Here is a 16,621-nt window from a genome sequence, read left to right as displayed (position 1 = left end):
ATTTTTACTTCTTTTGAACTCTTTTCATTGTTTGATTTCCCAAAATTGCATTCAACTAATTTGTAAAAGAGGTAGTAGGTGGATTTGGATGTAGAATTCATTCATTCAAACTATAACTATACTTCCTAATAATTAATCACATTAATGTAACTATGTATCCATATCTATCAATCTATGGATCTATATCTGTAGATCTATTTATAAATTTTATAGCTATTTACTTCTATTATCCCAAAACTCAGATAACATTTCTATATATGGGAAATGAATACATTAAGAAGTTAAAGTAATATAATGAAGGTTACATCAAACTGAGAATTTTCCCCATGAGAATAACATGCAAATGACATTTGAAAATGCTTCTAACGAACTTTCTGCCTCAGGTTTTTTGTATTTAAAGTACAATGTTGATGTCAATTTCATATTTTCCAATATTAAGTTAAAGATAAATCTGCTTTTCCTCCAGTTTTCCCCATTTTGGTGAATGGAATCTTCACCCATGCAGCTGCTCATGCCAAATACCTAAGAGATTCTTATACCCATCTTTCAGTCTTAATTTCTGTTAACTTTGTTTCTCACATATATCTCCAATTTATTCACTATATACTATCTCCACGGCCATCACCCTAGTCTAGCAGCTTCCTTCCTCACCTGCAAAACGAAGATAACAATAGTACCTACTTCACAGCTCTACTCTGAAAATTAAATGAGTTGATATATTTGAAGCACTCTGAATAATGCCCAGACTGTTTATTACGTACCAGTTGTCACTACTATTATCCCTGCTTCTTGATCTGAAATACTTCAGCAGCCCCCAACTCATCTCATCCACTTTTGTCTCCCACCTGTCCATCTCTGTCCCCCATGCAGGGGGATATTTTTTAAGTTGCATCAATATACCACATCCTTTTCTAAAAGTTTTTAATGATCCTGATTGATGGCTTTTAAAAAGGCCCCTGAACCAAGTCCACAAGCCTCAGTTCACAGCCTTCTCTTGTGCTGGCCACCCTCACAGACACCCCCCCCAACCCCCACCACCCCATCCAATATGCTCTCACAGCATTGACCTTCCTCAAGCATGTCAACCCCTTTCCATTTTGCCATGGACAATTTTATTTGCATACCAGCTCCAACCCTCACCCTCATCATCTGGTTAAATCCATTTAATCCTTCAAATATCAGATTTTATCTTAGTCTCTTCCTAACAGAGCTGGTCCCCGGCCCCCAAACCAGATCAAGTCCTCATTTTCAGGTTCTAAAAGCAACCCCTGATTTTCTTTCATAAACATTGTGACAATTATAATTTTTTGATATTTTCCTAATCACTTTTTTAATATCTGCTTCTGCCACTAGATTGTAAAGGTTTAATAGCAGAGATCATATCCATTTGTTTATTACTGTGTCCCTGCTGCCTGGGACATATGTTCTTAATAAATATTAGGTGGGTGATAGCTGAATTGAAGAATAAATATTAAACTCACAAGATAATTTAGAAGATGAAATGAAATAATAAATCATTTCTGGCTAGGACAGTCAGACACAGCAAAACTTGGTTAGTTTCAATTTACCATTAAAAAAAATTAAATAAAGATGTACCCATGAAATGTTCATGCAAGTCCCCAGAAAAAGAATAATGAACAATGGAATTTTGTCTTCCCTCTGAAGCACTTTAACTACAATTACATATGCTGTATATATGTATATGTTGTATACATAGGCTGTTTTACTATAATTATATATTTTAAATGCTATCAATTTCATTAAAAATGTACTTTTTAAAACTGAAGAAAAAGTAAGAAGATACCTGGAAGGCCACCCAGGTAAGTGGCCACTGTTCCTTCCATTGCTTTATCCAAGATGGCAAATTGTCCCTGATAGTCTTCAGAGGAGATCCTACGTTTTTCAAATTGAGTCAATAGCTCCAAACTGTTTACACTGACTCTCATTTCCAGAAGGGATTGTAGACTGGAACACAGACTTAAGGCCTTTATTCGAGCTATTTCCACATTTTCAACAGATACCACGATATCCTGAAGAATAGAGCAAAGACTCAAGGTAAGCAATTATTAATGGTAATGCTACATAAGAGTAACTTTTTGGTTTTTGAAATTCAAAAACTGAATTTCAATGAAGGGAAAAAATAATAAGAGTTTTCAAGTTTTAATGAAAAAACTATTAATTATTATAATAATCAAAAATTTAGAGTATACATTAGTTTTACAAATTCCAGGTTTAGCTAAGATGCAAATGTACACCAGGGTTTGAAAATTCAATAAAGCAACAGGGTTTTCTCATCAATCATGGGAACCTAAAATAATGTCTTAAGCAATATATTTGTTTATGAGCCTTCCTAATTTAAAAACTTATATATGAAAGAGGAGGGAGTTGAATTACTCTTGGAGAACACTTGGAAAATTTAAAGTGCTTTAGTAAGAACATGACTGAAGACAAGACTGAAAGGTTTATTTGTGCCACCCAAGCAATCCTGTAGACTTTGGACAAATTGAATGAAGTCTCCAAGAAAAACCAGGATTGCCAGCAAGAAGTTAATAGAGCATTTATCAGAATATTCTCAAAGAAGAAAATCTATTTTCTGAAATTTTCAAACTGATGATACACTTAACTTGCCAAGAGTCATCTATGCATATAGCTTTACATTTTGTAGAGGAAATGTAAAAAGTAAGAGAAAAAATGAAATAAAAACTAGGGAGATGGATGTTTTGATGCTTCCCAGATAGAGTATGATGTGTTTTTATGGAAATCCAAGATACCTATGTTAAATGCAGTCTATACTTCCCAAACACAGGTTACTTGAGAAAAATCTATTACTGTGCTATATATATCTATATCCTGAACTCATGAAAAGTCTTTCTCTTTTTTTCCCTTTGGCCACACCTGCCACATTAAGAGGTTCCCAGGCCAAGGATTGGAAGTTCCTGGGCCAGAGATCAAACCTGTGCCACAGCTGTGGACCAAGCCACAGCAGTGACAACGTCATATCCTTAATCCACTGTGCCACCAGGGAACTTCTCAGAAGCCTTAAAAATATGCAGCTGAGAAAATGTTCTAAAGTGATCAACAGTATGTGGAATAATGTTATGAAACATCATACACAAGTCTTAAGAAAGCAATCTAGCTTGCAAAAAAAAAAAAAAAAAAAAGCCATAAGAGCCATGAAGACAAATACAAAAAGATAAAATAAATATCAGAGATATGACATGTGTTAACTTCTTCTTTGGCAAGAATGCAAGGCTGAAGATAGGATTTTCATTTTGTTTTTAAAAAAACAAACAAGCAAACAAAAAGCTGAAATCCAAATGTAGCAAGCTCCTGAGGTCAACTAGAAACAAAAATTCAGCAGGATCTCTTCAGGTTGCTTACAATCACTCACCAGAAACTGCCCCTAACTATCCTTTAAATTGCAAACAGCATCCCCTTTTACTCACTAAAGGCATTATTCAATTATATGTCTCTTTCTAAAAGCTACGGAGAGCCTCCAAGCTGGCCTTGGCACAAACAAAAGCTGCTTGCCTTAACTTGGACTCTACTGTGGATGACACATGGACAGAACTATTAGGCTCTAATGGAAGGATGAACAATACAGATCTGATAGTTCTCATGTTTTCTTTTATCCAAGAGTTTTCCCTGTTCTTCCTCCTAATTTCAAGTCATAGTTGCCAGAAAGAAGCCAAGTGGACTGATTTTGGTTTTTTATAGTCTTTCCTAACTTACTCACGGGAGAAAAGATTAAGAGTGCCAGAAAGCACAAAACATTATAATTAGGCTCTGAATATTTCAGAGTGGATTGCCATTAGACTCACTTCTATTTTGTTAGTACACATAAATTCCATAGTACTTCAAAGATTCTGAATATGAGAGGGTCTCTAAGTACTCAGAGAAGGCTCCAAAGTAGCCTGTGTCTGAGTCTGCCTAATCTTAGCTATAGAAGCACTAGACTTTTCCATCCCTGCTTCCCTTACTGTTTGGTTCAAACTTTGGAAAGAAGCTGGTAAAAAAGTAATAATGATGAATATTTATTGAATTGCAATGATGTGCTAGAGATTGGGCCAAATACTTTATATAAGTTATTTCATTTAATTTCCATAATAGCACTTTGAGGTAACTACTGCCATGCTATGCATTTTATAGATTGGAAAAAAATTACAAAACAAGGAATATAAAGGTTTAGAGTAAAGTTACCTGAAGCTTTTCAGTGGCGGAGTCCACCAAGGACAAGGCAAAAGGCACTGTGTTACCAGAAACCAAGGCCAACATAACACCAGTGCCTGCTGATGGGCGAATATTCAAGGACACATTTACTTGCCAAGCCCCAGCACTGGATACATTCTCTGTTTAAACAATGAAACATAAGCAGGATCAATGTAAGTGTACCAGAAGGAATCAAGTATAGTCTTATTAATACAAAGCCATCTTTGTGTGATACTAAGGATTTTCGTTCTCTTTTCTCAACACTCTATATATACAACCTAGGCAAAATAAAGCCAAAGAAAAACAGTTTTAATTCAGGCAAGAAACACACAAATGGAGTCTCATCCTTTTGTTCTTCTTCCTAGAATGGGATTCTGGATTGTGGTGTTTAGGTTTATTATGAATTTTCTGTTATCTCTTTAACAGCTCTTCCCTTCTGTCTTAGATATTCTCCAATGCGCAAATCTTGGAGTGGTTGTTTTGTTTCGTTTTGGGGAATTTTTGGCCATCTTCTCAGCATGTGGAAGTTCCCAGCCAGGGATAGAACCTGCACTATGGCAGTGATCTGAGCCACAGCAATGACAATACTTTACTACAGTAAATTCCTTGAAACTCCTTCTTTTTTTTTTTAAAACTTTTTTTTTCTACTATACAGCATGGTGACCCAGTTACATATACATGTATACATTCTTTTTTCTCACATTACATGTTCCATCATTAGTGATTAGAGAGAGTTCCCAGTGCTACACAGCAGGATCTCATTGCTAATCCATTCCGAAGGCAATAGACTGCACCTATTAACCCCAAGTTCCCAGTCCATCCCACTCCCTCCCCTTGCCCCTTGGCAACCACAAGTCTGTTCTCCAAGTCCATGATTTTCTTTCCTATGGAAAGGTTCCTTTGTGCTGTATATTATATTCCAGATATAAGTGATATCATTATTAGAGAAATGCAAATCAAAACTACTATGAGATACCACCTCACACCAGTCAGAATGGCCATCATTAATAAGTCCACAAATGACAAATGCTGGAGGGGGTGTGGAGAAAAGGGAATCCTCCTGCGCTGTTGGTGGGAATGTAAGCTGGTACAACCACTATGGAGAACAGTATGGAGGTACTTTAGAAAGATATACATAGAACTACCATATGACCCAGCAATCCCACTCTTGGGCATATATCCGGACAAAACTCTACTTAAAAGAGACACATGCACCCGCATGTTCACTGCAGCTCTATTCACAATAGCCAAGACATGGAATCAACCCAAATGTCCACTGACAGATGATTGGATTAGGAAGATGTGGTATATATACACCATGGAATACTACTCAGCCATAAAAAAGAACAAAATAATGCCATTTGCAGCAACATGGATGGAACTAGAGACTCTCATACTGAGTGAAGTAAGTCAAAAGAGAAAGACAAATAGCATATGAAACTCCTTTTAATGTGTACTTTAAAATATTACCACCCTGGAGTTCCCATGAGTAACAAATTTACTGTAATATTTCTGGGAGATAATTTGGACACACCCACCCCACCACTCCTCTTGCAAATAAAGGTCAGGTTAGAGCAATGGAAAAAAATATGATCTCTATAGATCATATGTCAAATATGATCTTTAGAGATGGTTGGATGGTTTGATAGTAGAGAAATATTCTGAATATTCTGAAATAGTTAACTTTGAAATTCTAATAGGGACTCTTCTATGATTCTTTTATAATACTTAACATTTTTTTTCCTAATTACTAGGTCAATTGTCTATCCCACTAAAATGCAAGCTCTACATGTCTCTACCATCACTGTTTTCGAAGAAGTCATGTAAATATTTGTTGAATTAATGTGATTTCAAAGTAGTTGGATTTCTATTTTTAAAACCTGAACAAAGGATTCTTCATTTAATATAAAGTAATATATAACAATACAAATACCACTTGGAGGCTTTGAAAGGCTGAATGTGAATGGAGAAAATAATTTTCCTTTGACAAGATGTTCTTCCATTTAGCCACATCTAATACTATTACATTTTCACTATAATCCTTTCATTCTCACCCAAGAGGAAAAAAATATATATATAATCTTTTTGAAGTAAATAAATTTGCTACAAAATATTAACAAATTCAAGCTAAAACGAAGAGCAATTATAATGTAACATTAAATATTAATTATGAAGTAGGTCATCTTCATGTTATCTGTGAAATAACTAATGACAAAAGTAACTTTTTCAGGTACAATATAACTCTTATTTTCATTTTCTTTCCAGGGATTTTTTTCCTTTGAACAAATTACTGTGGGTCTATTTTTTTTCCAATATTCAGCCATGAACTCAATTAAAGCATTAAAAAAAACTTTCATATACAGAACAGAGCTGAAATTAAAGATACTGTATTAATTCACCTTAGGAAAACAGAAAGCACTCATATAAGATTCTACCTTAAAACTGTAGTAATACTTTTTAAGGCTGTGAATAAATTTAAAATGTGATTTCTTTTTACAGTAGAGATATCAAATTAAGACTAAATTTATAATGCAAAGTGTTAGTAGCTCAAATAATGAACTCCTGAAACAGAAAAAGACAAAGAATGCAATAAAATATGGTGTGGTGAGATATTCAACTTCAGTTGAAACTGGGATAATAATTAAAACTACAAGATTTAATTTTCCAACTCTCAAGTTAGAAACAAATCTAAAGTATAAACTTTCTTCTGTTGGCATAAAGTGATAAAACATCTTTGGAAGACAATCTGATTGAGCAGTGGAAATTGTATCTTTGCATAAACTCTGAGGGATTAATTACGCAAAGGTACAAGGATATATATCCAAGAATATCCTGGAAGTATTATTTGCAAAGGTGAAAGAAAAACTGGGGTCAGTCTGGAAAGTTTTCCTGTTCCTCTTAGAGTATAGAAAACTGGAGAGAGTATTGCTCCCATTCTTAAAACAACAAAAGCCTGCTGTGTAGCACTGGGAACTATATCTAGTCACTTATGATGGAGCATGATAATGTGCGAAAATAGAATGTGTACATGTATGTGTAACTGGGTCTCTATGCTGTACAGTAGAAAAAAATTGTATTGGGGAAATAACTATTCTAAAAAATGCTAAAAATTTTAAAAAAGACCAACTATCTATATATAAAGTGCACCTTTTCTTGAACTTTCAAAAAGCTGAGGTTGCAGAACAACTGACTAGAAACCTAAAGAAAGACAGGTGCCTCCAGGGAGACACAGGAGGAGACTACCCTCTTACCCAAAGCAGACACCAGACATTAAACAATTTGGTAAAAAGAATTCAGGTAAAATTTTTAACAAATTGCTAACATCCAAGCAGGGGTTGGTGTAAGAATGCAGAAGCCAGGGGAACTGCAGACACCTGGGAAATTCATATTCAAGGATCTTACTGGGTGCTCAAGAGAAAAAGTGGGGAGCAGAGAAAGAGATTAAAGAAAGTTTCCTCCCTAGCTCAGGCCCCCTGAGAGAGGAGCAGCAACCTGCAAGAAAGGCACAAAGTCTCACCCAGATTTTTCTGTCTCCTCTAAGCAAGACTTCAAGAGGTAGGGGAAAAGCAGCAAATCTTGTCACTATTAGGACACATGAGAAAACCCCTGCAGCTATAGATGAGAGAAAGAAACAAGCAAAAAAATAAAACAAATAACAACAACAAAAAATCATTTACCATGGAGAAGGAGCAGGAACACACCTTTGAGTCCTGACCATTAGATATCTCTACTGCTAGTGGGCAGGAGGGGGCAATGAAAAGTCCGCACCCCTAAGATCCAGGGATATAACACATATATAAGACTTAATCTGCACCAGAACATCAAAGAATGCTCCCCTGACCCCCAGACCCCTCTACTATGCTAGCAAGTATCAAGTAACAAGTAAGAACACTCTTCTGAAAGTCAGACAAGACCATGGAGAGACACCTTATTGAGGCACCTCAGAGGAATATCTAAAGCTGAGGATAGATCCAGCTATTAAAACAAATCCTCTGGCAAACCGGTACTACCCCAAGCCCAAGGTAATATTAAAGGAATTTGAGGTGTAGTCACGGAAACAGAAAACCTCAGCAGCTCAACTGTTGACCAGATTGATTCAAGCTCCCTTGTTATGGACCTACCAAAAGGAGGTGTGTGCTCATCTCCAGACATAAAAATTATTTATCTCAGTCTCTACTGTTTTATATGACACCCACCTTTAAGCCAAAACTCATTAAACACAGAAAGAAGCATGGTAAAACAACAACACACAGTCAAGAGAAAAAACATTCAATGTGACCAGGTTTAGATATGACACGGATGTTGCAACTATCAGATAAGGAATTTTAAATAATTATGATTAATAAGTTGAAGGCTTGGGTGAAAAAGATGACAATACGTGTGAACAGGTGAGGAATTTCAAGAGAGGTGGATATTTTAGGAAAAGATCAAATGGAAATGTTATAAATAAAGATGAATCCTTTTGATGCCTTAATCAGTAGACTCAATATAACTGAGAAATTGGTGAACCTTAAAACAGGTCAATTGAATTTACCCAAAATTAATCAGTGCCAATAATCATAAAGTAATAACATAAACATATCCAACTACCTTTTTTCCCCCAATATACTAGGGAAAATTCTATTAAAAAATGTAACAGTATGAATAAGCCTAACACTATGTCTTGCATAGAGTAAGTATTCAATATGGTTTACTGAAGGAATCATTGCTATTGGTTAATGAACTCATTTAAACATTAATGAGAAAAGAAAGATAAAATGGGAAATCACTTACTATAATCTATGCTAAATTGAGCAACTCCAGAACCAGGATAGTAGGAACCCTTCTCCACAGTGACAAGACAATGCTTATTTTGTTTTTCTTGAATGATTTCCTTCACTCCTGAAGCTCCTTGATTCATCAGATTCCAGCCTCGAATACATCCATCTAGACGAGGGTTAATCTAGCAATTTAAAATACAGACCTATGAATTCATTTTAAACTTAGACTCATAAGTGGCTTAATTGATTATAGGTATAGGTTTTCATTTAGAAGGGAAATTTCTTCAGCAACATTTTAAAACATTTTGAATTTCATCTAGATTTTTTTCAAGGTGTCCTTCAGATAGACAGCATTTTCCAGTGAAAATAAGTTTATGCCATCACAGATCCCTACTGGGATCCTAATGATTTTTGACACCTCAAGCCCCACTTCCCTCTCCTATATCTTCTTGCACTAACTTCTGCCTCAAGTTCTACATTTTGCTCCTAGCTGTGGCCCTAGGTTCTCAGCTGCTTTCTGGGTTTTGTTTTTTTTTTTTGGGGGGGGGGTCCATTTATAATGATTTTTATTTTTTTTCCATTATAGCTGCTTTACAGTGTTCTGTCAATTTTCTACTGTACGGCAAGGTGATCTGTTTTTTTTTAACTGCATTTACAACATATGTTTGTCTTACCATCAGACATTAAGCCTCTTCGGGAACAAAAGTTTGCATTCTTTAGTTTCACTAAAGCATCCACCCAGACTCAAGATATGTAGCCATTTCATAAATAGTTGATTCTTTTTTAATAATTTATTTTACTTTTAAAATGTCTTGATTTATCAATTTCAAAGGACAGGTATATTCACTCTGACATGAGTTAACTAATTCAGGTTTTATATCATATCACAGAAATCTTTTAAAAGTTAAAGTAACTGAAAGATGGATATAAAATAGTAAATATTTAAGTTAAACCAGCAAGTGTAAAATTGGCAGACCCATGATTTCAAAATGAAAAATTTAAAACTCTTCAAGGTCAGTGATTAGTATCCTTCATGAAACATTTTCCATGGAAATTAGACAAACACCACATACAGATAATCATCTATTATATCCAGCTTCAATTTATTACGATCTGCAGTTATACTCCCACCAAAGATTTTTTTTTTTAAGTGCCATCTTTTATGCTATTCTTCCACCTTTTGTGCTATTCTTATCTCCCAGATTTTAGTCCTAAATCAGACCTAAGAAAGTTCTTTGGCTTCTACAAAATAATGTACTTTTGGATTCAAATTATACATATTTATATGTTTAATGGTATGAACTGCTATGATGTTAACACTGAATTGATGATTGGAGAATTTTTTAAAATCTACTTCATGTATAATTCTGGGAATTCAAATGGGCTCAAAAACACTACATTCATTTTCTCATTTCCTTAATATAACTTCAAAGGTTGATAATGTTACTTTTCCATGTTCAATTCAAGTTGTCACAGTTGGTGTGTTCAACAAAATAACTTCTTTTGACTCTCAGAAAAACACATTTTCAAATCTATTACCGACAAAAGGAATTCATCCGTGATGAATGATATAAGCTTGGATCATTACCGGTTTAATGAGTGCATTCTCCACTTTCCGAGGTAGTCCCGCAAAGTATACTTTGGTTTCTAGAAACCCATTGGTAGGCTTAAAAAGGCTTTCAGGTTTATTTATATTCATTACAGCTTCTTTAGCTATTTTTACACTAATACTCTGCTCTAATTCTTCCACAGAGACCTACAATTAAAAAGACAAAAATTATCAAACAACTAAACATTGCTGCATATCATTTGAAATGTTAAGATTGAAAATTCTGTTTTATTCCAGTACATAATTTTCCAAAGTGATCATTTTAATGTACTTGTTAATTTGTGCCAATACATTTGAAATGTCAAATTAGAATAAAGGTGATAAAAATGTGTTTTACTGTGTAATCCTTGATCAAAAGTTAAATCAACATCAAATTTTAAAGTTTAAAAATCAATATTTCTCAGAGTTCCCATTGTGGCTCAGCGGAAACAAATCCGACTAGCATTCATGAGGACACAGGTTCTATCCCTGGCCTCACTCAATGAGTTAAGCCTCTGGTGTTTCCATGACCTGTGGTGCAGGTCGCAGACGCAGCTTGGATCCCACGTTGCTATGGCTTTGATGTAGGCCAGCAGATACAGCTCCAATTCGACCCCTAGCTGGGAACCTCCATATGCTGCAGGTGAGGCCCTAAAAAAACACACACACACAAATTAATATTTCTCTGTTAAACTTAAACATCCATTGATAAAATATATCTTTCAACCCCAGTGTGCCATATAATTAACATTTTATCTTTTTTTTGCCCTTTTTTTTTTTCAGGGCTGCATTTGCAGCATATGGAGGTTCCCAGGCTAGGAGTCAAACTGGAGCTGTAGCTATTGGCCTACACCACAGAACAGCAACACCAGATCCAAACCACATCTGCGACCTACACCACAGCTCACAGCAATGCTGAATCCTTAACCCACTGAGCAAGACCGTGGATCAAACCTGCATCCTCATGGATCCTAGTCAGATTTGTTTCTGCTGCACCACAATGGGAACACCAAAATCAATATATTTTTTAAAAGAAAGCAAGACAGTCTACAAAACCTTAGTAAACTTTTAAGTGCTTTCATTTTGCAATTGTCCGATAGTACAAATATGAAATCAGTAATGTAAATATATTTTTAACATAAATTAAGAGAAGTTAGTACATTCAGTATTCTGCCTATCACTCACAAATTGTATTTTATTTCAAAATTCAGAAGTATGTGAAGTCATAAGAAAGCACAATACATTAAATTAAATCAGGTTTTTTCCAATTTTGAAAGTAATTTGGGTTTCTAAAAAAGGTTGGAAGTAATGGTAAATAAGAATAAGAAAAATCCTCCCATAAAGGCTATTTGAAGAACCATTTCTGCAGTGTCCTCACTGTAGGACCCAAAATGCAAAGTCTTCATTTACTAATCAATCAGGGAAGCCAAGCAACAGGCATATTAAAGCACTATTACAGGAAAAGAAAAACTATGCTCTAAAGTAAAATAAGGAGTTCCCGTCATGGCACAGCGGAAACGAATCTGACTAGGAGCCCTGAGGTTTTGGGTTTGCTCCGTGGCCTCGCTCAGTGGGTTAAGGATCTGGCGTTGCCGTGAGCTGTGGTATAGTCCGGAAGGTGCAGCTGGGATTAGACCCCTAGCCTGGGAACCTCCATATGCTGTGGGGTGAGGCCCTAAAAAGACAAAAATAAATAAATAAATAAAGTAAAATAAATTTTGTAACATTTACAGATTTTAATGTTGGTCAAGGCTCTTTCCTTAATATAAAGTCAGCATCATTTTATTCTAATGATTATTCCCTCCTTGAAAGATGTAGCCTCCAGGACCTCAGTCTGGCTTGCTTCTACTCCACACTCTTACCACTCCTTCTCAGTTTCCTTACTTAACTGGATCCTTTCCTTCTTACCAACCTCAATAAGCCCCAGAGCTCAGCCCCTAGTCGTTTTCCCTCTAGTCATGCAAATATTTTGAAATGGATGCCCCACTCTAGGGCAAATTTAGGGGTGGTGGGCATTTTTAGTTTTCACAGTGAGTAAGAATATACTGAGAGTGCAAGATGCTAGCTGCCCTGCAATGTGCAGAATAGTCGTGCAAAATAAATAGTAAAATATCCTGCAAACTTTGGGAACATTTCTACTAAATATTCATGTAGGGTACACTCATTCTTATAATTACCTGTTTGTGTGTACATATAAACACAAAATATTTGTTGCATGATTTCAGCACTCTCAGAGTTTTTCAAGAATAAACAGTCTTATAAGCCAAGAAAGGATTGACGGCGGTTATATTTGGATCTTTTTTTTTCCTGTCTTTTTAGGGCCGCTCCTGCAGCATATGGAGGTTCCCAGGCTAAGGGTAGATTTGGAGCCATAGCCGCTGGCCTATGCCCAACAATGTCAGATCCGAGCTTTGTCTGTGACCTACACCACAGCTCACGGCAACACTGGATCCTTAACCCACCAAGCGAGGCCAGGGATCAAACCTGCTTCCTTATGGATGCTAGTCAGATTTGTTTCCACTGAGCCATGATGGGAACTCCTATGTTTGGATCTTTACCAAGATTTTCTCAACATTTTGGAAAGTTACTATTACTGATGGCAATATCATATACGCTCTTATGGTATCTGAGTTGCCAATACAACACCCCAGCATTAGTCTTCATTTGTAGCTTTCATGTTATATTACGTATAAAAGCAAGCATTGACAAATACTATACTTGAATGGGAGAATTTACATATTGAAATATATATCATTTTTATAAATTATTTTCTTCTGTATATAACAATTAGGGCATTATATTAGATGTGATGAAATTTAAAGCCACAGATTGACAATAATAAATCTCATGGCCTTTAAAGCCCTCTTTATGTTGAATATCCAAGTCTTTATTTATCTTAAATTGACACCTGGACCTTAAAAATATATCCAGAAACTGACCACTTCTCACCACTCCCACTATTAACACTCCAGGTTAAAAGCTGCCATCTTCCCTTCCTGGGTTATGGCATTAGTCTCCTAACCCCATGTCCTGTTCTAGCCTTACTCTCTACTGTCTAGTCTCCAAAACACCATTAGATCCTGACCAGGATTATCTTTTAATGTGCAAAATCATCTAAGGTCTTTCTACTTAGTATAAAATTATCTAAGGTCTTTCTACTTAGTATAAAACCATCTAAGGTCTTTCTACTTAGTATAAAATCCAAGTCCTCACTACAGTTCTCCTGCCCCTACAAAAACCTTATTCAAGACCACATTTCTGACCTCGTTTTCTACTACTCTCTCCCTCTCTCACAGCACTGCACCTACGCTGATCTTTGCGTTGTTCTTCAAATACAACAAACACATCCTCTAGATCGAGAGTCTACACTTGCTGTTCACATGGCACAGAATTATCTACCCCCCCAACCCCACATTTGTCCTGGCTGATGTCCTCAAGTCTCTGATCAGATGTAATCTCATCAGAAATGGCTTTCCTGATTCCACATGCCCACTCACCTACATCATTCTCTATTGCCTGGCCTTGCTTCTCTATATCCTCATAGCATTAATCACTGACATATCTATTTGTTGATGCATTTGTGGTTTTCATCTCACCACCAGAATGCAAGCTCCTTAAGAGCAGAGACATTGTTTTATTCACTATTGTATCCCCACCACCTAGAAGAAGGAATAGCACATAAAGTGCTCAATAAATATGTTGTTGAATTAATGAATTTATTACACAAATCATATACTTCCCACCAATATTAGGATCATACCCAATCATGAAATACAATAACCACTTAAAAAGTAGCAATAGTTATTTCTCTGGGTTATAACCATTCTAATGACTTAATAACTACATATTCAATTTTATTTATCTGAATTAGAAAACAGTTCCAAGTTATACATTTTGATGTCTATTTTTAAAATATTTTATTTGAAATTAAAAAAATTTTGAATTAGTGAAACAGTTACTATCAAGTGAATAGTTCAGTAATTAATTTAACTTAACAGATTTGTCCTTAATTAACATTAAAATGCTTCCTTAAAATATTTATGTATTTAAAATAATTTCAGTGCTGCATAAATTTGTCTTTTTATATTTTTAGGGCCACACCCACAGGATAGGGGTCCAATCAGAGCTGTAGCCTCCAGCCACAGCAAAGCAGGATTGGAGCCGAGTCTGCCAACTACCCCACGGCTCACGGCAATGCCAGATCCTTAACCCACTGAGCGAGGTCAGGGATCGAACTCGTGTCCTCATGGACACTAGTTGGGTTCGTTAACCACTGAGCCACAACAGGAATTCCTGTGCTGCATAAATTTAAAACAGTATAATTCATTAATAAACTGTCAGGATTATAATTTTGTAAAAATAACATTCAGTAATATTTTAAATATAAACGATATGGAGTGAAAAAAAGAAATCCTACTTATGGGTGGGAGTTAAAGTGCATCAATGGTTAAAATAATGAATTACAATTCAAAGAAAAACAGCTAGCACCAAATTTATTATCAGAGCAGTTTTCTCTGACTTGTGTATTGCTCTTAAACTTTCTATTTTGTTTTATTTTATTCTATTTTATTTTTTCACTTTTTAGGGCCATGCCCATGGCACATGGAAGTTCCCAGGCCAGGGTTGAATGGGAGATCCAGCCACAGCAACATGGGATCCAAGCTGCATCTGCAACCTACACTGCAGCTCAGGGCAATGCCGGATCCTTAACCTACTGAGCAAGGCCAGGGATCGAACCTGCATCCTCATAGATACTAGTCCGATTTGTTTACCCTGCACCACAACAGGAATTCCCTTAAACTTTATTTTTTATATAAAATCATATTCAGTTTATAGAGGGCGATTTTAATTAAAATGTTTTAATTAAAACATGGGCATACCATTAACTACACTTTCTTATTACCAAGAATCATAAGCATAGGAAACAAATGAATGAAACTGAACAGTTGCCTTCCATCCAGCCCAAATCTTATCTTTAACAATATGACTCATGAACAATTCTTCAGAAAACACTACCTGCAACTCATGATGTTAATTTCATAGGTAACTCTTTACCTTCTTCTTTATACATATTCTATCCTACCTAGAAATTTATCTAAGTTCACCTCCAAACAGTTGATATTTTCAATTTTTATAAACTCATTGGGAAAAATTCTGTTTACTCTCTTTTACTGCAAAAGTGATTTTAGCTATTTTGGATAGGTGCCTTATGGAAGTTAGACATTAAAATGTATTCTTCAGCACACTGGAGGAATAGCTGTATACATCAAATATTTTAGATACGGACATAATATGAAAGATGTAGTAACAAAGCTACACTAATAAGCATCAGAAATCAGAGAATTTTAGTGACTTCTCTGACAGCTGCATTTGAGCTTCTGAAGGTACTATTCTTTCTCTCCCTCTCTCTCCTTCCTTCCTTCCTTCTTTCATTCTTTTCTTTCTTTTCGGCTGCATCCACTGCATATGGAAATTTTCAGGCCAGGGATTGAATCTGAGCTGGAGTTGTGACCTATGCCACAGTGGCAGCAATGCTGGATCCTTCACCCACTGAGACAAGCCAGATCACTGACCCACTGTGCCAAAACAGAACTCTGAAGATACTATTCTTTTAGAGTTAGGAGCTCAGAAATCCATGACTGCCTCTTTGGAGAACCACATCTGTATCCAACTGTTCTTTATTACCATCTGTACTGTAACCTATTTCACATTACACTGTATTGCACTGTATTGGTTCACAATACACTGTATTGTAATACACTGTATACAGTGTATTACGCTGTATTGGTTCACAAGGCAGCATCAGCTTCTAAATTATGAGGTACTAAGCTCAAGAGCAAGGAAAATCTCTTTCTATAGGTTCTAGCATCTTGAACTCAGGAACTTAGCACTTTTGACATGCTCACTAAAAGCTTACTGAATACATGATTGCGAGAGTGGATAAATATAAGAATGCAATAATTTAGTGATAACTTTATATGGCTACTCAATATGTACCTCTAGTCAGTTCCCAAAGGGGCACTACTTTCTAAGACAAAGCTGATCTTCCCTCAGCTATTCTCTG

General features: G+C 35.8%; 1 protein-coding gene across 1 annotated transcript in view; it reads right to left on the bottom strand.

The window, feature by feature from the left end:
* Positions 1–16,621, bottom strand: part of PROS1 (protein S) — an 80,672-nt gene that overhangs the window by 2,063 nt on the left and 61,988 nt on the right. The window contains exons 11-14 of the mRNA XM_021070736.2: positions 10,558–10,725; positions 8,983–9,151; positions 4,201–4,349; positions 1,805–2,030 (exon numbers count right to left, since the gene is read on the bottom strand). Coding sequence (XP_020926395.1) covers positions 1,805–2,030; positions 4,201–4,349; positions 8,983–9,151; positions 10,558–10,725 — 712 coding nt within the window. The remainder of the gene's footprint in view (positions 1–1,804; positions 2,031–4,200; positions 4,350–8,982; positions 9,152–10,557; positions 10,726–16,621) is intronic.

This window comes from Sus scrofa, chromosome 13 (genome assembly GCF_054392235.1).
Source record: "Sus scrofa isolate SSC_HxYL_T2T_F1_AM1 chromosome 13, Sscrofa_HxYL_maternal_Yorkshire_Landrace_v2.0, whole genome shotgun sequence".
Lineage (NCBI taxonomy): Eukaryota > Metazoa > Chordata > Mammalia > Artiodactyla > Suidae > Sus > Sus scrofa.
Note: the sequence above shows the minus strand (reverse complement) of the source record. Positions and strands in the feature narration are given on the sequence as shown.